The sequence below is a fragment of the Chelonoidis abingdonii genome, chromosome 4 (genome assembly GCF_003597395.2).
Source record: "Chelonoidis abingdonii isolate Lonesome George chromosome 4, CheloAbing_2.0, whole genome shotgun sequence".
In the NCBI taxonomy this organism is placed as follows: Eukaryota; Metazoa; Chordata; order Testudines; family Testudinidae; genus Chelonoidis; species Chelonoidis abingdonii.
Window position 1 is genome coordinate 29,156,767 of NC_133772.1, and position 24,996 is coordinate 29,181,762.

Sequence of the window (24,996 nt, forward strand, 5' to 3'; positions counted from 1 at the left end):
GGTTTTCTCATCAAGTGGGTTACTACCAGAACAATTGTGATGTGAAAGTGGGCACAGGGACGTGTTAAACCTGTGGCATATAAGGGTGACAGCTGAAAGTGCTGCTTGATCCAGCTCATTGAGTCCATGGACTTATAAGGGGGTCAGTTTGGGAATGCTGATTGACCCAGTCTTCTCAGACTTGCTCTGTTAGTGTGTGGGTGTGTGGGTCAGTGTTCGTCTGGTTCTAGGGCTGGAGGAACCCAGCCCTGGGGAACCTAGGTCCTGCAGGATAGCTCCATTGGGAGGGAACTTGCAGAAGGAAGGAGCAGAGCTCCGTGTGAACACACAAGTGACACAAGCAGTACATTAATAGAATTACAGAACCACCCTCCTCCTCAGAGGAGTAACCCTAATAAATGAGCATACCCCAAAGTAACAGGCACATCTGGTAACAGTGCTCTCCTTCAGCGGATACCATTACACCGAGATCCATGGGCCCTGTCACACTGCTCAGAGCCTCCTGTGCTTTCAAGTTTCCCAAGCTGGGGATCTGGAGATAGCAAAGCAGCTGCTGATGATTAATTTCATACAATTTTACAGGTGAGTGCCAGGTTGGCTATGGGTAAAATAGAGAAGGCTTCTGTTTAAAACCAATTTTTCTAAGTGCTCTGCAATCCGCATGCTAACTTGGATAGTCTTGAAATTTGGGGTGCCTCCTGCGGGTCTAACGTAGGGTTAGTGACCCACATTTGAGATCATTTGAACAACAGGTTTCTGAACTACAGCCACCTGCCATCTGAAACAACAGCATTTCTTCACGTTCACAGCTTTTACCAATGGTTTTTACGTACACCTGCCTTCAAAAATGCTGATGCCTTAATGTGATGGGAAGGAGAGGGTGAAGTGGAAATACTGGTGGGAGGACAGGGGAATGGGGGCTGCACGTTGCAGGAGATGGTGGGCGGGATTGGGGAGAGAGATACGCCCATCTTTTTACACGTGTAATAAATAGCCACCAAGTTTTTGGGTCATAGACCAACTACACACTCCAAACATTACAAAAGGAGGGAGAGCTAAGATGGATTCCACAAAGCTGGGGGTACTGAGGCAGTTGTTGCTACCAAAACAAACTCTGCCTTCAGCTCAGCTTTGCCAAGCCAACCTGAGGATTCTCTGATGCCAGATTCCAGCTGAATAATAAATGTGATGCCAAGTTGCTGCAGATACAGATTGCATTGCTCCCGGCAGGTAAACAACCATGACAGCCCCATGCCAAAGGGTTTCCATCTTGTCATAGGTAGAAACCTGCCCAGCCTAGAACCCATAGCTGCTCCTCAGTGCTGATAGGAACCATGCGAGATCCAGGCTATGGCATGGGTGTAACAAGGAAAGAGTGTCCCAGGGCACACAACCCTTGGGGTACAGGGCTGGGAGAGACACAGAGCCGAGGCAAAGACCAAGCCAAGGAGAGGGGCTCAGACTGAGGACTCCCAACACAGCCCTCAATCAAAGCAATAGACAGAAACTGCAAGCTAGGAAAGGAGCTGCAGTGGGGGAGGCCAGGACTGGGAGAGCAGGAGCTGTGGGTTGGAATCAGGATTGAGGGGCACCAGCAGAACTGGTTTGCCCATGTCCCATGCCTGGCTGTACTCACTTTTCTTCAGAATTCTACTCCACTGGCCCCAGGAAATCAGCTCACCTCTCCCTGCCCATGGAAGAAGTGCCCGTGACTGCAGGGATGTGGCTGCCCCCAGCTCCGGCCCAGGTACAGACTCTGTTAATCGTTAATTCACTCAGGAATAAGAGGCTGGAGCAGCCCCTGAAGGAGAGCGAGACCCAGCGGAGACAGGACCAGCTGCTGCCAGGCAGGGACCTCACTGCCTCACAGACACCTTGTCTCTCTATCTTCACAGGGGCTGCCCCTTATTCTGGCAGAGAAATTGTCCAGGTAAGTAGGAGCTACTGGGTCCAACTGAGTCCTGCACAGACCACCTCTGGCACGGCTGAGGCCACAGACACATAGACAGGACAAACTGGGAGGAGCAGAAGATATGCTGGAGGGTAGGGATAGGATACAGAGGGATCTAGTCAAATTAGAGGATTGGGCCAAAAGAAATCTGATGAAATTCAACAAGGACAAGTGCAGAGTCCTGCACTTAGGACAGAAGAATCCCATACAATGCTATAGACTAGGCACTGAATGGCTAGGCAGCTGTTCTGCAGAAAAGGACCTAGGGGTTTCAGTGGATGAGAAGCTGGATAGGAGTCAACAGTGTGCCCTTGTTGCCAAGGCTAACAGCATTTTGGGCTATATACATAGGAACATTGCCAGCAGAACAAGGGACGTGATTATTCCCCTCTATTCGGCATTGGTGAGGCCTCATCTGCAGTACTGTGTCCAGTTTTGGGCCCCACCCTACAAGAAGGATGTGGAAAAATTGGAAAGAGTCCAGCGAAGGGAAACAATAATTATTAGGAGGCTGGAGCACATGACTTATGAGGAGAGGCTGAGGGAACTGGGATTATTCAGTCTGCAGAAGAGAAGAATGAGGGGGGATTTGACAGGAGCTTTCAACTACCTGAAGGGGGATTCCAAAGAGGATGGATCTAGACTGTTCTCAGTGGTACCAGATGATAGAATAAGGAGTAATGGTCTCAAATTGCAGTGTGGGAGGTTTAGGTTGGATATTAGGAAAATTTTTTCACTAGGAGGGTGGTGAAGCACTGGAATGGGTTACCCTAGGATGGTGGTGGAATCTTCTTCCTTGGAGATTTTTAAGATCAGGCTTGACAAAGCGCTGACTGGGATGATTTAGTTGGGGACCGGTCCTGCTTTGAGCAGGGGTTGGACTAGATGACCTCCTGAGGTCCCTTCCAACCCTGATATTCTATGATTCTATGATTCTATTGTAGGGTCTCTATGATGAGCAAGGGAGAAGCACCCAGACTGGTATGTTTTTGTAGGGTCTCACAAACACAGCTTAGCAAATTGTGGGGAAATGTTGTGAAGATTTGTTGCCCCTTACAAGAGAAATAAGACTCAGCTGAGGTACTGACCTTCCACTGCTTGCGCTCTGGGAACATCCAAGCACCACTTGTGCAAATTCTCATCAGAAGTAATTTTAGACTGAAAAGCTGAAACATTAACAGCAAGGATGTGTTGATACTTAGGAGGAGAGGAAAATCCACAGGAAATGCTGCACTGAGAATATAAACATTGGGGTGGTTATTGTAGGGTCTCTGGTGGGTACAGGTGTTGTAACCAGAGTGATTTGTTATTGTAGGTCTACCCACAGCATTTGTTATTTTGGCAGGGCTGGAAGGTTGCAGACACCCCACCTCTCATGTCACCAGGGAGGTGGCGGGGGGGCGGCTGGGGGAAGGTCACAGGGAACTGATGGGTCTCTCCCACACAGGGCATCCCATGTGCCACCCCTGCTGGAATCTGCCGAGGGCCTATCCACTCCAGAGATGCTGATCCTGAGCTGTTCCTCCAAGCTGCGGCTGCTGGAGGGGACACTACGGAGGCACTTGCCCGATACATTGCTGGTGACAAGAGCCAATCTTTTTTCCGGGAATGGGAGCAGGGCAGAAAGTTCTCTCTCCCCAGGGTGATGGGGTGATGAGATTGGGCTGGCTGGGGGCAAGACTCAACCCCTGGGTCAAAGGCTAGCTTGAGGGGCAGGCCCCTCCCCACAGGTGCTGGCTGCTCTCCAAGCTGCCTCTTCCCCACTCAAATCTCCTGTCTCCAAAACTCCAAATCCAGCAAATTCCTGCTGCTCACCCAGTGTAGCTGGCGGGACCTCCCCAGCCAGTCACAGGGCAGATTGGCTCCATATCAAACAGTTACAGGACAGGCAGGCTCTGTGCCAGCAGTCACTGCATGGGCAGGCTCCGTGCCAGCCGACCAAAGATCTGTGTAGCTCTGGCTCCCTCCATGATTCCATGTCATCATAGGGCTCAAGTGTGTGTGGAGGTCACCAGCCCCTTTGTCGCCCCTCCTCTGCACTCAGGGTCTCCCCTGTGATACCAGGCCAGGACCCACAAATAAGGAGTCAGACCCCTAAATCAGGAGAGTAAACCTGGGGTGGTGGTTAGAGACAGGCCCTGCCTCGTCCCTCATATTCTCTTCCCCATATCTCTCCCCTCCATATCCCTGCTCCTTCCCTGTCCCTCACCCTAACCCCTAGCATCCCCCATATCCCACACTCGCTCCCCATTCGCCTCTCCTTGCTGCTCCTCACATTCCCCTGCCCCCCACCTCTGGTACCCATAGCCTGGTGCACCCGTCTTCCCAGGCCTCAGCCCCCTGAAATCATTGTGAGGTGGTGGCCATCTTGACTAAGGGCAGCCTGTGGTGTCAGCCCCATTGGCAGGGATGGGAGAGGGAGGCCATGTTGGAGAAGGGCAAAAACCCACCTAATGTGCAGAAGATCACAAGATGCTGAACCCCCCCCCCCAATAAATACTGAGTGGCTCCAAACAGAGTTATGGAGTAGGAATTGCTGCCTCCCCTCCAGCTCTGACCCCAACACCTCCATGTCTCTGGCAGGTCTATGGCACCATGATGACCATAAACCGGGGGAACCCGACTGCGCAGGAGGTGCTGGTGGATTCATGGCCCGAGTTCAAAGTCGTCCTCACCCGACCGCGGAGGGAGGTGAAGCCCCTCAGTCACTGCGCTTCACCTGGGGACCTGGCTGGCTCAGGAGGATGTAGAGTAGAACCCGAGGCCTTTTCTCTCTAGGGGACTCCAGGACGGGGGCCAGATTGGCTCAGGAAGGAGACAGGGACTGGGATTCGGGGCCCTTCCTCTTCAACGGGCCACAGGGTTGAGGCAAGCTGGCTTGGGGGCTGAGAATGGGACATGCAGCCCTTCCCCTCTCGGGGGGACCAGACTGGCTCAGGGGAAATGGGGCAGGCAGATCAGTCATTCCACTGGGAATTCTCCCATCTTCGCTGTATGTCTCCCCCCACAGGTGGCATCGGATGACTCTGATTTGTTCACCAACACATACACAGTGTACTCCCGGGACCTAGGTGACTACCAGGCCCTGCTGGCCAGTGCGGGTGCTGTCAATTGGGGACAGAGCTTCTGCATTCTTGGTAACTTGTGCCCCAAAGCATCTGGGAGAGGCTCACAGCAACTGAACATATATGTCCTGTCTGGGTCAACCCCAGGATCCCACCCTACAATACCAGCCCCCCAGGCTGCAAGGCTGCTCCCAGGAGCCCTATTCAGGGCAGGAACATATGGGGTAGCCCCTTAACAGTGCTGGGCTGGGGTCAGCTCACCTGACCATATCCTTTTCCCTGAGGGCTGGGGCTCGGGATTTGGGAGCTCAGACCCCTGCACCTCCCGACCCGTGTGCCAGGCTGGGCTCCCCACACATATGGGCCCTTTTGTCACCACCATTCAGTCCCTTTCCTCACTGCTCATAGCCCATCTCTGCCTCCTGTAGGGCTCCAGGATGGAGTGTACGAAGCCTACAAGGACATTGCTGAAGCTAAGGGGATCAAGTTGGAGGTGTTTCGCTACTTCAACTATTTTCACCCAGATCCCAGCTCCATGCCTGAGATCCGGTCAGTGTCTGCCTGTCTCACAGGGCCCCACAGAGGATGTGGTAGGGAAGGAGGCAGCCTAAGAAGTGGCGGCATTGGTCAGCATGTCACTGGGATTAAGGTGACCAGACAGCAAGCATGAAAAATTGGGATGAGGGTGGGGGGTAATAGGCACCTATACATAAGACAAAGCCCGAAATATGAGGGTTGTCCCTATAGAATTGGGACATCTGGTCACCCTAACTGGGATGCCAAAGATCTGGCCGACTATTCCTTATGCAGGGCCTAGAGCACTGGGGTCCTGTTGCCACCAGCAGAATCTCAGTGGGATTGGCACTGAGCCCAACCTCCTTCAGGGACCCTGCAGGGACTGGGGAGCATAGCCAGATTCGTGTGTGGCCAGCCATGGGGTGGGGTATCCCTCTTCACCTCCTGCACAGGGCCCCCAGCCTGTGCCAGGAAACCCTGATGCAAATGGCTCCTGGGGACCAAGCACTCCTTCAGCCAGCAAGCCCTGGCAGGGCTTGGGCAGTGAGAGACTGCCCCCCATCCTTGCACCACATCTCACCTTGCCCAGGATGGAGAGGAGCCTTCCCTGTCCACAACCTGTGCAGACCTCGGCTTCTCACCCAGGATCCAGGGAGGGGCAGATACCCCGACGGCACTTTAGGGATGGGGGATCTCTATCAGGAAGGGGAAGGAGACACTCAGTTCTAATGAGACGAGATATTAGGCAGCCTTGCCACCGTATGGGTAAGGGGAAAAGGCCCCCTGTCCCATTGCCTATCCCCCAAGCAAGGCAGCTTTCTCACCCCTCCACTTGGATCTATTATCCCCCTCTCCTGAGACTCACAAGTTTGGCCAGGTCTGGAGCTCATCTTACAATAATCTTCATGGGAATCCCACTCTGCCAGTGGGGGCAGCCAAATCTGATTGACTGCCTCTCCCACACGCCCTGCTGGGGGAAGAGCAGCCAATCAGAGCTATTGCAGTAAGAGGTCCCTGACCCTCCCTTTCCCTGAGGTAACATGACACTTTCTCATGGGATTGGTTGGAGGAAGAGGAAGCAGAATTTGTTCAGCATCTCAGGGTGGTTCCACTCCCTGCTCCCCCACCCCTCTTGTGAGCAATGGGACAGTGTGGTGTCCCTGTTCACCCCTTCCCTGGGACACCCAGCCTGGGAAGGGCAGAGGGGAGCCTGCTTCAGCTCCCACAGGGCTGGGAGGCATGAAAGAACACCAGGGGGTGCAGAGGGGAAGCTGGGAGGGGCTAGGGTGGGCAGGGCTGGAGACAGAGTTGATGGGTGCCTGTGTGGGGGCAGAACTGATGGGGCAAAATGATTTGCTGGGCAACAGATGGGCAGATATGGGGATAGGAGATTCTGCAGTGAGGCCCACATCACCATAATAAGTCTGAGAGTGTTGACAGTACTGATCATGTCACATCCAGGGGTTGGGGGCAGGGGAGTTCAGCTGTCAAGGGAGACCAGCAATCACAGTGTCATAATTTTAACAAACCTCATGATCTTAGGACCATCTCATGATTCTGAGGTGTCACTCTGATCGCTGACCTTTGGGGCTTTGCTCTGCTGCTTTCTGCCCCCCTAGGCTGGACCCGGCCATGAGGCTCTCGTCCCTGGATGTCTCCCATGCTGATCTGCTGAATGAGACATGGAGCTTTGGGGGGAACGAGAAAAGCAGGAAGTACCTGGCCACCCTGATCCGCCACTTCCCCAGTTTCTGCCTGCTGGATTCTGCTGGCCACCCGGTCAGCTGGATCGCTTCATACCCGTTTCATGCCCTGGGGCCTGGCTACACTCTGCCCCAGCACCGGCGGCACGGCTACATGGGGATGCTGAATAATTTGTTAGCCAAGCGGTTGCATGCACTAGGCTATCCCAGCTACGGCTATGTGGACGTAGAGAACTACCCTATGCAGAGGTTGCAGGAGAAGCAGGGCTTCCAGCACCAGCCCAACCTGTGGTACTTCATTCTTCACAACCCAGCACTGGTGAACGCCCCCACGTTAACCCCCAGGCCAGTACCAGGCACAGCCCCCACGTGAGTCCCCAGCCCAACTGCCCAGGGGACCTGACAAGTGAGGGAGTGTAGGGGAGTCTGGGGATCATTGTTGGTCAAATGGAATCAGTAACATCTCCCAAGTCCAGCCTCACATGGGGTCTGCTACCCCCAGGCCCACAGGCCTTGCTCTCCCCTGCAGCCCTATACTCACCTTTAGAGGTTCTGTCCTAATCTCCAGGGCCCATAACCTGCCCTTCTTGATGGATCCTACCACCCCAGACCCATACACACAGCACCCCCATCCCACTTCCCTGCAGTGCCCCATCCCAGTTCCTCTTCCAGACACTCCAGCAACGGCTCTATGATCTTCCACCCAATCTAGCTGCATGTTTATCTGCCTCCTGCATCTGCTCTGCTCCTCCTCCCTTGCTTTCCCTGGGGCATTCTGCTCAGCGTATTGCATCTCTAACTCTTCCAAAGTCAGTGTGTCACCCTCCCCATCCCCTGCCAGAGACATCTTCCCTAGATCTCTTTCTCCCCTACTTCCTTGGGGCTTGTCATGTCTTGTGCAGTTCCAACCTGCTCTAATCAGCTCTTTTTCCCATCTCATGGACAATACAAGTTGGAGCAGCTTTAAGTGGGGTGGGAGAGGCTAGGAAATAGGTCCTCATTCAGCAACATCTCCTTGAGCACAGCATGCTGTAACCCATGATGCTTCTAACCCATTATGGATCTGCCTGTTCCTCTTTGATACTAACCAGCCTGAAAGTGTTCCCCTGCAAAGGACTCCCTCAATGGCCAGTCTGTCTCAGTAACTCAAGAGTTAGATACTTCCCCGAGATGTTGATTATTCTCAAACCAAACTTAACCATCCCCAAGGACTCCCAGCCTGAGGTCACACTCAAAAACAATCCAGATGTGTTAAATTCAGTACCACACAGCCAAGACACCCAAATCCCTTTAACTCTGCCCACCAACATTGACCGATAGTAGGAAGCGTTTTGGGCTTTGTGATCCCAGCTGTGATTAAACTGATTGTTGAAGACACCTTTGAGTATTTCCCCTTTGGGGCGGCACTCCCTGGCACGGCTGGGACCACGTGGGCGAGGTGGAAGGTAGAATTACAGCTAGGGCCATGCAACAGTTTCCTATTTTTCAACCCACTTTTCAAATGAAATTTTCCCAAAAAAGGTTCTGCTTGTTCCCAGAAAATGTTGGCTTTGTGTCAAAATACTGAAGGTCAGAAGACTAAAGTGCTCTGGGTGCGTAAACTGGTCTGTGTGGTCGTGTCCGCCGCAGCAAGGGGCAGGTCAAATATCTAGGGCTTCCTTTGGAAAGCTAACCAATAGCACCAGTTAGAGCCATCCTATCAAATTTCTAGGATCACTAAATATCTTCCCTGGGGGGGACATTAAGAGACAAACTGAGAGTGTGTGAAACAAGAAGAGCTTTGTTAGAGGGGACAGGGAAACCAGCACCCACCTGGGGAGAGCTCAGCAATAACAATTCACCTTGCTGCACTTATGAATAATAAGTAAACACCCAGTCCTGCCCCTTAGTGTCTCCAGCTGTGCCCTCTGATTCAGTTCCCGACCCACAACCACTGAACAGATGCCCCTTCAGCAGTGGTTTCCTCCTTTGCTACGCTCCACTCACAGTTTGCTGTCAGCTGTTGGCCTCGTCCGAGAGCCTGGCATCAGACAGGCCTGTGCCCTATCCTTTGAGAAATGCTGGCTGGGCCAGCCCCCAGGCTCCATTACCCCACCCAGCTCTGGTGATTTCAGCCTCGTTTGCCTGGGGTAAGGGAGGGCTGCCCAGGGCTCCCTCATTTCTGGTGCCATCCTCTGCTGCTTTGGCAAAGGGGCACCTCAGTGCTGCCTCCCAACAAAGAGTTTTCTAACTGCAAATCTTACTCCCTCCCCCCCTGCCACCATATCTCCAGCAGATCCACGGCACCGCAATGAACATAAACTGCGGGAATCCACTGGGCACAAAGTGCTGGTGGATTCACAACCCTAGTCCAAAGCCGTTCTCACTCAGCCACAGACTGAAGTGTCCCCCTTCAGCACCATGCTGCACCCAGGTGGCCAGGCTGGTTCAAGGAGTGGACACGGAGCCATTTTTCCCTCTAGGGGGCATCCAGACAGAGGCCCGGCTGACTTGGAGGGGGTGGGGAGGCGGAGCGGACAAATCAATCGTTCTATTGAGAGTTCCGCTTTAGCCTTTCGGCTCTGTGTCTCTCACGGCAGGTGGCATCAGACAACTCTGACTTCTACACCAACATGTATGCAGAATTGTACCAGGCCCTTCTGGGCAGCGTGGGCATGATCAACTGAGGTTAGGCCTTCTGCATCCACGGCAATGTCTGCGGCTGCCTCCTCCTGAGTCCCACAGTCACGGCATGTCCCCCCCACTTCTGGGGCCAAACTCAAGCAGGCCCTGAGACTACCAGACTCTGAGTCTCCAGGTCCACACATTTCCCACCAGGCTGCTCCCATGTGCCCCATGGTCTCAGGACTGGATTGCCTCACTTGGTGCAGGCTTCCTTTCATGAGATCGGCATGCCGGTGAGTTAGCTTGGTCCCCTCTCCTCCCCACATTCCAAGCTGGGCCTCCAACAGCCACGTTCCCCATCAGGGCTGTCACTGCTCAGGGCCTGTCGCCACCTCCTGCAGGGCTCCAGGATTGAGTGTATGAGGCCTTGAGGGACATCACCAGGGCCAAGGGGGTGTAGGTGGAGGCATCCAACTACTTCACCTACATCCACTGGATCCCAGCACCATGCCTGAGATCTGGTCAGTGTCTGCCTGGGCGTGTGAACAGTGGGGTGGACAGAGTCACTGGAAGTCCCACAGACTGGCCAGCTGGTCCTGTTCCTCACCTCATCTAGGCCGCAGGCACAGGGGCTCGTGATGCCAGTGGCAGTATCCCACTGGGATTGGCACTGCCCACACAGCCCGTTCTCTGGCTGCTCAGAGACCCCGCAGACAGGGCAGGCACTACCATTTAGGCAGCCTAGGCAATCGCCTAGGGCACCGGAATAATTGGTGGGCAGCATTTTGCCGGAGGGGGGCAGCAGGCAGCTACGGTGGAGCTGCTGCAGTTGTGCCTGCGGATGGTCGGCTCCTAGCACGGCTCCGGTGGACTGCCCTCAGGCATGACTGTGGCAGCTCCACCGGAGCCACGGAGCACCGGACCCTTTGCAGGTACCACTAAGGCAGCTCCACAGGAGCCGCGGGACCAGAGCACGGGTCAGTGAAATTGCTGTCCGCCTAGGGCCCTCAAATCCCTAGCGCTGGTCCTGCCCGCAGACACTGCATATCTCAGGCACGGGGACTCTAGATTCCCCAACACCAGAGGTGTAATCTCAGAAAATCTCAAGGGGGGGAGGAAGAGCAAAGCTGTGTTTGACTATTACAGGTGATCCTGTATCCTGCAAAGCCAGGTGGGGCAAAAAGTGGAGCAGACAGACCTATGGGGAGAGGGCAAGCCAAGGTCTAGAGGGGCAATGGCCTTCCTTGCTCCACAGCACATGATGGCCCTACCGAACAGTTGCCCAACCTGCACCCTGGAGACCTGCACCCTGGCAAGCAGCCCAGGCACAGCACAGACAGCTACCAGCCACTTGCCCCATGTCGCGGCTCCACCAGCCGTAAGGGCCCCCCGGGGTCAGGGGCATCTTCCCTCCCCAAAGCCGGTTCAGTCATTCAGGCCCCCAGCAAAGGGCCTGGCTCCAGGGGATGCTCTGGGAATTGGGAGAAGCTTCCCTGAGGAACAAGATATCCCCTCTGAGACCTGCCAAGCAGGGACATGACACAGTGCTGCTCCCACCTGTGTTACCAGGGAAAGATCCCATGCTCCCCACTTCTCTAAGGCAGTCAGTTCCCCAGCCCCAGGACCAGCTTGGAGCCAGCACCCATTAAGGGGAAAGGCCCCATGTCCCATTCCCCACCTCCTGAGCCAGCCTGTCCCTCCCACCCCTTGGCTCTACCCTGCCGCTTTGTGCTCCCCAGGCTGGGCTCTGCCCTGAGGCTCTCGTCCCTGGACATCTCCCACCCCAACCTGCTGAACGAGACGTGGTCTTTTGTGAGGACTGAGCAGGGCCGGTGGTACCTGATCAACCTGATTTGTCGCTTTTCCAGCTTCTGCCTCCTGGATAGCCAGGGCTGGTGCAAGGAAGTTTTGCACCCTAGGTGAAACTTTTACCTTGCACCACCCCTCCTCCAGCTAACCCTGACCACTGCCCTCCCAGAGCAGCTAACCCCACCCACTGCAGCAGCTAACCCCCGCCACCTAGGGAGCCTGCCCCTTGCAGCAGCTACTCCCCCCACGAAAGCCCCACCTCCACTGCAGCTAACCCGGCCCGGGGAGCCCCCTGCCATGGAAGCTAACGCCGCCCCCCTCTGTGGCAGCTAACCCCGACCAGGGATCCCCACCGGCAGAAGCTAATTCCGCCCCCCTCCACAGCAGCTAACACCACCTGGGGAGCACCTCCATGGAAGCTAACCTCATGCCCCTCCACAGCCGCTAACCCCACCTAGGGAGCCCGCCCCAGCTCTCCTCCGCTTAGCACGCCGGCGTTGCTCTAATTCTTCTCCCCTCCCAGGCTTGTGGCACCGATTAGAGGAGACTTAGAGCAGGGGCTGTGTGCTCAGCAGAGGAGGCAGAGTGGTGGCAATCTGGGCAGGTTCCCCTGTGCGCCCCGCCCCGTTACTGCGGGTGGCCCTCCCTGTGCCTCCCGCCCCAGCTCACCTCCACTCCACCCTCTCACCTGAGAGGGCTTTTAGGCGCCCTAGGCGGCCGCCTAGTTTGCCTAAATCATAGAATATTAGGGTTGGAAGGGACCTCAGTAGATCATCTAGTCCAACCCCTTGTTCAAAGCAGGACCAATCTCCAAATCCCTAAATGGCCCCCTCAAAGATTGAACTTACAACCCTGGGTTTAGCAGGCCAAGGCTCAAGCCACTGAGCTATCACTCCATTGGCCCTGTGGATACCACCAGCCACCCTGTTAGCTGGAGCCTCATAGACCCCTTTGGTGCCATGGCTTATGGCTATACCCTGCCCCAGCACCAGAGGTGTGGCTACTTGCAAGTGCTCAGCACCATGACAGCCAAGCGGACACAAGCACGAGGCTGTCCCATCTTTGGCCATGTGGCCCTAGACAACCTCCCTGTACAGAGGTTGCAGGAGAGCCAGGGCTTCCAGCGCCAGCCCAGTCTGTGCCATCATTAGCCACACTCCAGAGACAGGGACAACTCCTGCCTGAGCCCCTTGACCCAGCACCAGCCATCACCTTCTTCTCCCCAGCAACCTCCATGGGACAGGGCTGAGGCCCAATAGGGTGGCCAGGAAAATCCAGGGCTCTGCATTGGGCCCCATGGAACTAGAAACATCTCCCATCTCTTCAGCACCTCCCTGTAACATAGCACATACCAGCTTCTTAGGGGGCAGGGGGCGGGGGAACCAAATTCATGCTCCATTTGAGTCAAAATTAGGGGATTGTTAAAATTGTAAACTTCATGGTTCTAGATATTTAAATCTGAAATTTCACGGCCCAGGGCATTGGCCCAAAGACTCACCCATTGGGCTACCCACTGGCTGAGACCTAACACCCAAACTATGGAGGAGGTTATGGACCCAGTGAGAGTATGGGTCCGAAGACATCAGCTGGCCCAGGTGGCAGAGGCTGTCTGGCTAACAGAAGAATATGTTGAGGCTGAAGGGCCCAAGCGGGTGATGAAGCCCAGTAAAGGGGCAAGATAAGAAGTCCACCAGATCCTGCTCCCAAGAAGGGGTCAGACCTGGGGCCTGTCCGCAGTCGAGAACTGACCTGTTGGCAGTGGGGACATCTGGGCCATAAGAAGCAGGACTGCCCACAAATGGAGTGTGGGCTGGCAGACTTTTGTGGGTGGCCTGGAGAACGGAGGAGAGCAGAGTACAATCCCTGGCTACGGTACCAGTGTTGCTTGGGAGGGGAGCCCCGGAAGGGGGTGGTAGACTCTGCTTCCACTCGCTCACTGGTACTGAAGGGATTAGTTAAGCTGTGCTGGGTGATTCCAGGGGCAACCCCCATCCCCTACGGTGCATCCAGGGGAATACCTGGAGATGCCAACTGGCCCGGGTAGGTACCTTTGAAGGTCCATGGGCACTTCTGGTGGCAGCGGGTAGAGTTGTTAAAGAACTTGCCCTATTCGGTCCTACTAGGAGGTGATTGGGGACCCCCGTCGGGCAGGAGTCAGGACATGGAGCCAGAGGAAGGAGATCAGGGATACCTAACTGAGAGAACAGAAGGGGGCGAGGAGAGGGTCGAATTCCAGTTAGGGAAAGGAACTCCCCTCTCTCCTGCGGTGCTGGGGAAAGGCGGGGCCATGGGACAGAAAACTCCCGGACAACAAGCCGAGCCCCTTAAGGAGTGTTGGCTATGTGGGAATAATGGACCTGATGAGCAGGAGTGCCAAGAGGTGTGGCTCTCAGGAGCCCAGGGGGCCCAGGAATTGAACCCAGAAACTGGCGGACCAGGTCTGTGCAGGGCCAGATTAAGAACTTTAGAGGCCCTAAGCGCCGAAAAGATTATGGTGCCCCTCATATGTAATTCAAAATAAAAAAAATACTATACTGTGAAATAAAATTTTATTTTTTGAAATGACACAAAACTTACATGTATGATGAAATTAAAATAGCTTCTTTCTAGATTTTCTGATTGCAAAATTCTGGATACGTTTATTGAAGCTGACTCGATGAAGCATGTCTGCTTCCATACACAATACGGAAAGTGAATCAAGACTGTTCTGACACATTGTTCTTCTCTGAGGCTTTTTTATTCTTTTCAGCTGAGAAAAAGAGCATTCTGCGGAGCAGCTAGTAATCATCAATGTTAGAAAAATACATAGTGTGATTTCTACATTTGGAAATGCACATTGTAGTCCATCTTTCAATATTGTGTCATGAAGATCAATGTGACTGAATTTCCTTTTTCCTTTTTCATTAAACTTTGCATGTGTATAACAGTGGAACTGCCGTACTTCTCCACAAAGATTCATGTTCAAGTCAACAGAGTAAGAGACAACTAGCTTTTGGGAACCTTGTAAATATTGACAAAGAGTCCTGTGGCACCTTATAGACTAACAAACATATTGGAGCATAAGCTTCCGTGGGTGAATACTCACTTCATCAGATGCAAGCGTATTCACCCACAAAAGCTTATGCTACAATACATCTGTTAGTCTATATGGTGCCACAGGACTCTTTGTTGCTTTTTACAGATCCAGACTAACACGGCTACCCCTCTGATACTTGTGAATATTGTTCATCAGATAAGCCCATATCATTTAGAAAAGAAAATCTACTTGATACTTCTTTGTACACTTCACCTCTCCTCTTCATATGAGATTCACGTGTATCAATTATAGTGTAGTAAGTCTTGCCCACATACACAGGGTTTAACAGGTTGCCGGAGGTCAGACTAGATGATCATAATGGTCCCTTCTGACCTTATAATATATGAGTCTATAAATAAATATGTGAAATTTGTCTCTAGGATTCAATGCTGTTTCTGTTGCACTCTATCATTTGCATGTTTTTTCCTGATTTGCTTGCAGGACTGGGCTTCTTTGTAGTTAGTATCAGGCAAGATATCTTTTGATATGTCTTCAAATCTTTCAAAATCATTCCTCAAAGTGTGTAAGTGGTCTGCTAATGACTGACAGAGGTCTGCACATGTTTTCAAATCCAACTCTTTTTCTTGGAGAGCTTGACTTGTGTGGTAAAAGTGTTGTAAAATTTCATTCCACATGGTCAACATGATTACAAAATATAGTTCTTGCATCTTGTTTGCAGTGTTTTCTGCCTCTCGTATAGTTTCTCCCTTTTGTGATTGGTCTATACTTTCTAATGCAGTGGTCCCCACCATGGTGCCCGCTGGGGCATCTATGTGCACCCACGTACTGTCTGGAGGACGAGCATCCGCCGAAATGCTGCCGAGAAGCAGCAGCATCCAGAGGTGTCGTTGCCGAAATGTCGCTGATTTTCGGCGGCATTTTGGCAGTGACGCCTCTGGATGAGGTTGCTTGTTGGCATCATTTTGGTGGCAATGCCTATTGACGTTACCGCTTCTCAGCGAGATTTTGAAGGATGCTCGTCCGCCGGCCATGGTCTTCAGTGACTCGTCATCCGGCGCCCGCCAGACAAAAAACGTTGGGGACCACTGTTCTAATGCATCCACAATCTTTGAGTAGGACTCCAGAATTGCACTTGTTGACACTGCATGTGCCTCCCAGTGAGTATTAGAAAGAGAAAAAAGTATAAAGTAAGTAGCTTGTTAAGAAAAACCTTACTGCCACCAGACAACAATCAACAGCATTGTGGCCAACAAGACTGAGAGTGTGTGCAGCACATGGTATGAATATGGCATATTTGTTCTGTTCTAAAAGCTTCTTCTGCATTCCTTGATAATGCCCTGACATGTTGGCAGCATTGACATTAGACTGACCTCTGCATTTTGAGAAATCTATTTTGCAAACTTGGCACAGATAATGCAGTATTTGATTTGCCATTTCTTCACCAGTATGGCTTTTCAAATTGAGGAATGTTATAAATCGTTCAAATGGTTTTCCATCTGTGGGAGACACATATCTTAGTACAGTACTCAATTGATCAATATGTGAAAGATCAGGTGTAGAGTCGACAGATGAACTGAAGTACCCAGCAGTACTTATTTCATCCACAATAGCTGAACGAACTTTGTCACTCATTAGACCAATGAGTTCATAACATATTGTCTTGGATAAGTATGATGGGTTACCTTTGCCAGCATTCCCATATTTTGAGATATGGCCTGCTAAAAATGGGTAAAACCGAGCCACAAGCTCCAACAATCCCAAGAAATTTCCAATCTGCGATGATCCAAATGTGTCATTTGATCCCCGGAAAGGCAGACCACGTTCACCTAATGTTTGAATAAAGCTATAACACACTGCAAGACATGTTGCCAGTATTCACATTCCCCTTTAATTTGTTCTTCCAATTTTTGTGTCAATCCAAAGCCCTGTCTTCGATTTAAATATGTCAACATTGAATCTCTGTGAATATTGCTATTTTCATGTTGTACAATTAAAACAGTATTCCGCCAGTCACTAAATCCACCTGCAGCAAACTAGGATGTTGAAGGTTTATGCACAAAAAATTTGCAAACAAAACAGTACACAGACCCTGTTGATGGTGAATACAGTCTCCATTCTCGAGTGTATTTCTCAGCATTCGCTTTCATGCGGAAAAATATTTTTTGTGGACAATATCTTATTTGTTTGCCATTGGTAAAAGTCCAACGCGATTTCTCAAATGGCCCGGTGTGGTGTTGACAGTCATTTGGTCCACGATCTATCCAGTAAGCTACATCATCGGTACTGAAATCAACCCACATACCAGGATCTTTTCTCCTATTATTTACAGCATGAGCAGGTTCAGTCTCTGACACATCCACACCTTCAAGAACTATAACAATGTCAGTTTTACCACCAGCAGTAGGATGATCAGTTACAGTCTCTGATTTCCTCACATTATTTCGATCTATGTTAGTAGGATGCCCCCTGGTTCAGGTGGAGATAAGTAATAAAAAGAGAACAGTGAGAAGGGGGAAGGGGAAGAGCGTGTAGTGGAGTGTAAGGAAGTCTAACAAAGTTCTGATTTTTCCCATGGTGACTACTTTGATGCTTTTTTGAAATATCAAATATCAATTTTTTAAAAAAAAAATCTTTTTTTTTCGTGCCCCCTGGTTTGCTGGTGGCCTAAATACATGCTTAATTTGCCTATTCTGTAATCTAAAGCCCAGGGTCTGTGGTCTGTACTGGGCCAAGCAGGGCCAGTGCAACCATTTAGGCAAACTAGGCAGTCGCCCAGGGCACCTAGTGGTTGAGGGTGTCTAAAAACCCGCTTAGGCGAGGAGGTGGAGTGGAGGTGAGTTGGGGCGTGTGGAGGACTTGGGGAGGGCCACCCGCAGTACGGGGGGTGGCGCACAGGGGAACCACTCCCTGGCTCAGATCCCGGGAGGGGTTAGCTGCCACAGAGGGAATGGTATTGGCTGCTGTGGAGGTGGGCGGGGTTAGCTTCCACAGGGGGTGCTCCCCGGGCTGGGTTAGCTGCCGTGGAGGGAGGGCTTTCAAAGGGGGGTAGGTGCTGCGAGGGTGGGGGATCCCCGGGTGGGGGATCCCCAGGTGGGAGAGTGAGTTAGCTGCCACGGCGGGTGGGGTTAGCTGCTGTGGGGGGAGGGGCTCCTCAGGTGGGAGGGGTGGGGGGGTGTGTTAGCTGCCTGGAGAGTAGGGGGGTTGATGGCGGGGTGTGCAAGGTGAATTTCTCTAGGATGCGATTACTGCACCATCCCTGGGGCCCAAGGGACTGAAGGGATGGCCTGTCTCTACCAGGGACTGGGGAGGACCTGTAAACCTGAGGGCCATGGAAGTCCCAGTGGGGAACGGCACTGCCAAGAAGGAGCAGTTTTGTTCTGCCGAGGAGGGGCAGGGAGAGGGGGCGTGGTTGGCTCATTGAAGGGGCGAGTGTGAGGGCAGGGGTAAAACTTCTTTAAGCCGCAAAATGTAGCTGCCGTCTGCGTCGCTGAAGCTGACTGAGCCACAGAGGCTATTAACCTGAAAACATCGAGGAGGTAGAAGGGACGGACGGAGGTAGTTTGTGTTGCCTTACCAAAGGGGGAAGCCTCTGGGACAGGAGATCCTGGGGAGAGTCTGTGGGGCACTAGCTGTTGGGAGACCAGGGAAATGCACAAACGTTGTAAATAAAGACAGTTGGGTGATCCAGCAAAAGAAGGCATGGAAGGCTCTTTATTACACCAGCCTAAACACAGGGTGCAGGAACAAAAGTGGGAGAGTCAGCAAAGAACCCTGTGACACTCCCCCTACAGTCAGCCATCCCAAAGTTCCTTAAACCTCTGAGTGCTGGGACCGGAGTCACCGAGGGGCAGGGCCGGGGCCTCCCCGGACAGGGGAATCCTACCACATACTGAGCTCCAGCTGCTAATCCCAGTCAGGCTGGGGAAGGATGGACCTTCCTCTTCCACTGTATGGGCGACTCCCTGGGCCAGATCAGACCCACCTCTGGGATTCTCCCTTGGTGGCAGGAAGCTCTGTGGCTGATGGCTGGGTGCCCAGCTCTGAAGGGAGCACCATCACCAGCAGCAGCACTCAAGTGAGCATGGCCACCACCAGCAGCGCAGAAGTAAGTAAGAATGGCAATACCATATCATGCCATCCTTATTTCTGCAGTGCTGCCAGCAGTGGTGATGCCTTCAGAGCTGGACGGCCCAAGAGCAGTGGCTGCTGGCTGGAAGCCCAACTCTGTAGGCAGAGCTGCCACCACCAGCAGCAGAGAAGTAAGGGTGGCATAGTAAGGGGAGGGTTGTCACTTTTGTGGGGATAGTACAGGTTCAGCCTTATGGGTGGACAATCCCTGGGGTGCTGTGGCGCACACACAGCCAGCCCAAGGCCCCTTTAACCACTGAGCAGGTCTGGATCCGGGAAGGGGCAGGTCTAGGGCACCCCAGCCGAGGGCTCCTTCTGAGCACTGGGCTCTACACTCCAACCTCCATAACCTCTCCTGGCTGCAGGAAGCTGCTTGTGGTGGTGGTGCACAAGTGAAGGTGGAAATACCATACCATGAACCCTCACTTCTGGGCTGCTGCTGGCAGCCGCACTGCCTTAAGAGATGGGCTCCTGGCCAGCAGCCACCACTCGCCAGCCACCCAGCTCATAAGGCAGTACTGCTGCCATAAAACTGCATAAAACTATGTGTGGAAATTCCATGATTCCCCTACAATAGCCAGATTTCCTGGGGTAGAGCAGATTTCACGGTCTCTAATACATTTTTCACAACCTCCCAGGGTGGAACTTACCCTAAATCCTATAAACATAGCAGCACAGCTCCCCTTTGTAGACCTCCTAGCAACTATACCAATCTCCCAACCAAAAAAGCTATATGCCAGCCACAGCTCACAGGCCACTATTAATGTGGTTGAATGGCTGTAAATTCATATGCAACCCTTGGGATAAGTCTGAGAACAAACCATTCTAGCTGCTACAACATGACTCTGCCAAAGGGGTTTTTAATCTTATTATTTGGAGAACCAAGGGAAATGTAATTGCGGGATGACAGAAGACTCTGAAGAACAAATAAAGAAATGCCATATGTGAACGTTTGCTGGAAGACGGAATTAGGAGGCGGGGTGGAATAGGGGTATAGGGGATTGGGGCTGCAGCAAAGGGAGGGGGATTATGAGGAGATCAGAGGGGTTAGGGAATTCAGGTAAGGGATGTTGGGTTCAGGTGATGTAATGGTGGGAGGGAGGCTGAGCGGGTCTCAGTCATGCCCACATTCTTCCCTCCCATATCTGCCCTGGGATTGGGCAGTATTGTCCCTCTGAGGATGTCTGGAGGCATCATGGGAGCCAGAACATGGGGTTCTCCCAGCTTACGGGGCTCTAAGCCCCTCTCCTTGCCCCTGTGCATGTGCTGGGATCTGGGGGGAATGTCTCTCTGATGGTGTGCGAGCCTAACTTCCTGCCCCTTGGTGTGTGCCAAGATCTGAGTGTCCACACACCTTTATATGGTGTCTGGCCCCTCTCCTGGCCTCCCCTCATGTGTGCTGGGATCTGGGGATGCTGCCGCACTAGGGGGTATCTGATGTCCTTTTCTGCCACCCTTGGGAGCCGGCATCTAGGGAAGCCCTGTCCCTCTTGTGGGGACCTGAGTGCAGCCATCCCAGGAGCATGCACCAAAACCACACCACTAGATCGGGATGAGGAACTAAGAACAGGAAAGCTTGGTGCATAACACAAGTTCCCAAGCACTGACCAGGAGAGGGGGGCTGAGAACACCCATTGAGATGAATGGAGCTATTATCCCAGGCTGTATCGTCTCACTGGGTGCTCTCCTTCAGCGGATACCATCACACCAAGATCCATGGGCCCCGTCACACTGCTCAGAGCCCCCTGTACCTTCAGGATTGTCCCAGGGTAGGCATCTGGAGATAGCAAAGCAGCTGCTGATGATTAATTTCATATAATTTTACAGGTGAGTGCCAGGTCGGCTATGGGTAAAATAGAGAAGGCTTCTGTTTAAAACCAATTTTTCTAAGTGCTCTGAAATCCCCATGCTTACCTAGATAGTCTTGAAATTTGGACTGACTCCTGCGGGTCTGATGTAGGGTTAGCGACCCACATCTGAGATCATTTGAACAGATTCCTAAACTACAACCACCCGCCATCTGAAAAAACAACTTTTCTTCAAGTTCACAGCTTTTACCAATGGTTTTTGTGCACACCTGCCTTCAGAAATGCTGATTCCTTAATGGGACGGGAAGGAGAGGGTGAGGTGGAGATTCTGGAGGGAGGACAGGGGATGGGGGCTGTAAGTTGCAGGAGATGGTGAAGGAGGGGAGATGGAATTACACATGTAATAAATAGCCACCAAGTTTTTGGGTCATAGACCAACTACACGCTCCAAACATTACAAAGCACAAGCATTATTCCCATTCCACTGTTACCAAGTGTGCGTGGTGAAGTGGGGAAAGCAATGCCACGATACACCCATAACACACCTACTCTCACTCTGTCGTTGCACTGACTCCCTAACCTTACCCTGAACACAAACACTAAGGGCTGGTCTACACTACAGAGGTAGATAAAGCCAGTGAGAAATCCCCAATCTGGAACGATGAATTTACACTGCCCTAAGTCCCCACGCAAACAGCGCTAGGAGGGTGTAAGAACTGTCACTGAAGCGTTTTCAGTGTAGACACGGCTTGATCCTGCTCCACATCACATTTGCTCAATTTTACAATCCCTTCAACCTCGTCCTCCTCAGATACATGATGTCGTCTAACACTACCCTGTCATTTACCTTTCATTCATGCCCACCTCACTGATGACAATCCCCCAGGCAGGAAAACCCTGTGCCCCATTAGTGACAACATGGACAACTCAGTGCTATAATGAGGTGAAATGGATCTCTCAGGGTACCCAGGCACCTTTCCTTTGATCACACACCTGGGGGCAGGAAGAGGGCTCACCTCTGCCAAGTGCAACAGCCCCCCAAAAACACCTTGTCTCAGTCACAGCTCTGCCAAGATGCTCCAGCTAACTCCTCCTCCCTTCAGTAGAGCGACACTCTGAGAACAGCTGGAGCCCAGGGGCTCTTGGCAGCTGCAGGAGCAAGGTTAAGAACCATGGGCAGGCACCTTAACTCCTCATTGCTTGGTTTTCAGATGTGAGAGTTTTGCTGGGCTCGACATTGTGGAAGGGTACATGGAATCTCTGGGCAATGTTAACTCCATGGTTTGCCAGTGACTTAGCACTGCCTGCCTGGCACACAAGGGAGCAGATATGGACACAGCTCTGCTACAGCTTGGAACAATGTCACAGCCAGTGCGGGAAGCAACTGTGTTTGTGAGAACCGCAGAGAGTCAGCATCCCAGGAAGTCACACAGGAACATACAGCCAAAAGGAGGGAGAGCCAAGATGGATCCCACAGAGCTGGGGGTTTTGAGGCAGTTGTTGCTGCCAACACAACCTCTGCCTTCAGCTCAGCTTTGTCAAGCCAACCTGAGGATTCTCTGATGCCAGATTCCAGCTGAATAATAAACGTGACACCAAGTTGCTGCAGATACAGATTGCATTGCTCCCGGCAGGTAACGAACCGTGACAGCTCCATGCCAAGGGGTTTCCATCTTGCCATAGGTAGAAACCTGCCCAGCCCAGAACCCATAGTTGCTCCTCAATGCTGATAGGGACCATGCGAGATCCAGGCTGTCGCATGGTGTAACAAGGAAAGAGTGTCCCAGGGCACACAACTCTTGGGAGGATAGGGCTGGGAGTGACACAGAACCGAGGCAAAGATGAAGCCAAGGAGAGGGGCCCAGACTAGGGGCTCCCAACACAACTCTCAATCAAAGAAATAGAAACTGCAAGCTAGGAAGGAGCTGCAGTGGGGGAGCCCAGGGCTAGGAGAGCAGGAGCTGTGGGTCGGACTCAGGATTGAGGGGCACCAGCAGAACTGGTTTGCCCATGTCCCACGCCTGGCTGTGCTCAGGTTTCCTCAGAATTGTACTCCACTGGCCCCAGGAAATCATCTCACCTCTCCCTGCCCATGGAAGGAGTGCCCGTGACTGCAGGGATGTGGCAGTCCTTAGCTCCGGGCCAGGCACAGACTCTGTTAATGGTTCATTCACTCAAGGATAAGAGGCTGGAGCAGCCCCTGAAGGAGAGAGAGACCCAGCGGGGACAGGATCAGCTGCTGCCAGGCAGGGACCTCACCGCCTCACGGACACCTTGTCTCTCTATCTTCACAGGGGCTGCCCCTAACCCTGGCAGGAAGACTGTCCAGGTAAGTGGGAGCTACTGGGGCCACCTGAATCCTACACAGACCAGCCCTGGCATGGCTGAGGCCACAGACACATAGACAGGACAAACTGGGAGGAGTGGAAGATATGCTGGAGGGTAGGGATAGGATACAGAGGGATCTAGTCAAATTAGAGGATTGGGCCAAAAGAAATCTGATGAGGTTCATCAAGGACAAGTGCAGAGTCCTGCACTTAGGACAGAAGAATCCCATGCAATGCTACAGACTAGGGACTGAATGGCTAGGCAGCAGTTCTGCAGAAAAGGACCTAGGGGTTTTAGTGGATGAGAAGCTGGATACGAGTCAACAGTGTGCCCTTGTTGCCAAGAAGGCTAACAGCATTTTGGGCTGTATACAAAGGAACATTGCCAGCAGATCAAGAGACATGATCATTCCCCTCTATTCAGCATTGGTGAGGCCTCACCTGGAGTACTGTGTCCAGTTTTGGGCCCCACCCTACAAGAAGGATGTGGAAAAATTGGAAAGAGTCCAGCGAATAGCAAAAAAAATTATTAGGAGGCTGGAGCACATGATTTATGAGGAGAGGCTGAAGGAATTGGGATTATTCAGTCTGCAGAAGAGAAGAATGAGGGGGGATTTGATAGCTGCTTTCAACTACCTGAAGGGGGATTCCAAAGAGGGTGGATCTAGACTGTTCTCAGTGGTAGCAGTTGAGAAAACAAGGAGTAATGGTCTCAAATTGCAGTGTGGGAGGTTTAGGTTGGATATTAGGAAAAACTTTTTCACTTGGAGGGTGGTGAAGCACTGGAATGGGTTACCTAGGGAGGTTGTGGAATCTCCTTCCTTAGAGTTTTTTAAGGTCAGGCTTGACAAAGCCCTGGCTGGGATGATTTAGTTGGGGATTGGTCCTGCTTTGAGCAGTGACTTGGACTAGATGACCTCCTGAGGTCTCTTCCAACCCTGATATTCTATGATTCTATGATTCTGACTGTCACCGATGGAAAAACCCCCAAAACCACCTTGACTCAGTCACAGTTCTGCCGAGCTGGTCCAGCTAATCCCTCCCGCGTTCAATACAGCAACACTTACAGTTCTGAGGACAGTTGGAGCCCGGGGTTCTTGGCAGCTCCAGGGGCAGAGATAAGGACCATTGACAGGCACCTTAACTCCTCATTGCTTGGTTTTCAGATGTGCGAATTTTACTGGGCTCGACATTGCCTAGAGCAGTAGTCCTTAATGCGGTGCCCGCGGTCACACTGACGCCCATCAGGGCATCTATGTGTGCCCGCGTACTAGCCGGCAGACATGCATGCACCGAAATGCTGCCAAAAAGCAGCATCACCAAGAGATTTTTGGCAGCATTTCCGCAGCAACGCTTCTTGACGTTGCCACCTCTCGGCAGCATTTCGGCAGATGCTTGTCCACAAGCCATGGTCCTCGGTGGCTCGTTGTCCAGCGACCACCACCCGGAAAAGGTTGGGGACCACTGGCCTAGAGGTTCCATGTGCCCTTCCACAATGTTAATTCCACGGTTTGCCAGTGACTTAGCACTGACTGCCCGGCATACAAGGGAGCAGGAGATGTGGACACAGCTCTGCTGTAGCTTGGAACAAAGTTACAGGGTGCGAGGGAGGTAACTGTGTTTGTGAGAACCCCAGAGACTCAGCATCCCAGGAAGTAAAATGGGAACACAGAGACAAAAGGAGGGAGAGGCAAGACGGATCCCACAGAGCTGGGAGAATTGAGGCAGTTGTTACTGCCAACACAACCTCTGCCTTCAACTCGGCTTTGCCAAGCTAACCTGAGGATTCTCTGATGCCAGATTGCAGTTAAGGTAACAAATGTGATGCTGAGTTGCTGCAGATATGGATTACATTGCTCCCTGCAGGTAACAAACTGTGACAGACCCTTGTCAAAGAGATTCAATCAGAGGCAGAAACCTGCTCAGCCTGGAGCCCATGCCTACTCCCCAATGTCAATAGGGACCAATATGAGATCCCAGCCAGAGCATGGGCTAAAGAGGCACAGAATCTCCTAGGGCACACATGCTCGGGCGACAAGGCTGGGGGA

At 52.4% G+C, this 24,996-nt stretch overlaps 1 protein-coding gene across 1 annotated transcript in view; it reads left to right on the top strand.

Annotated features, from left to right (window-relative positions):
- Positions 1-1,720: 1,720 nt before the first annotated feature.
- The window catches only part of LOC116833441 (uncharacterized), a 28,999-nt gene continuing 5,723 nt past the window's right edge, over positions 1,721-24,996 (top strand). Inside the window, exons 1-6 of the mRNA XM_075064652.1 lie at positions 1,721-1,938; positions 3,408-3,531; positions 4,535-4,642; positions 4,962-5,088; positions 5,445-5,565; positions 7,152-7,604. Coding sequence (XP_074920753.1) covers positions 1,721-1,938; positions 3,408-3,531; positions 4,535-4,642; positions 4,962-5,088; positions 5,445-5,565; positions 7,152-7,604 — 1,151 coding nt within the window. The remainder of the gene's footprint in view (positions 1,939-3,407; positions 3,532-4,534; positions 4,643-4,961; positions 5,089-5,444; positions 5,566-7,151; positions 7,605-24,996) is intronic.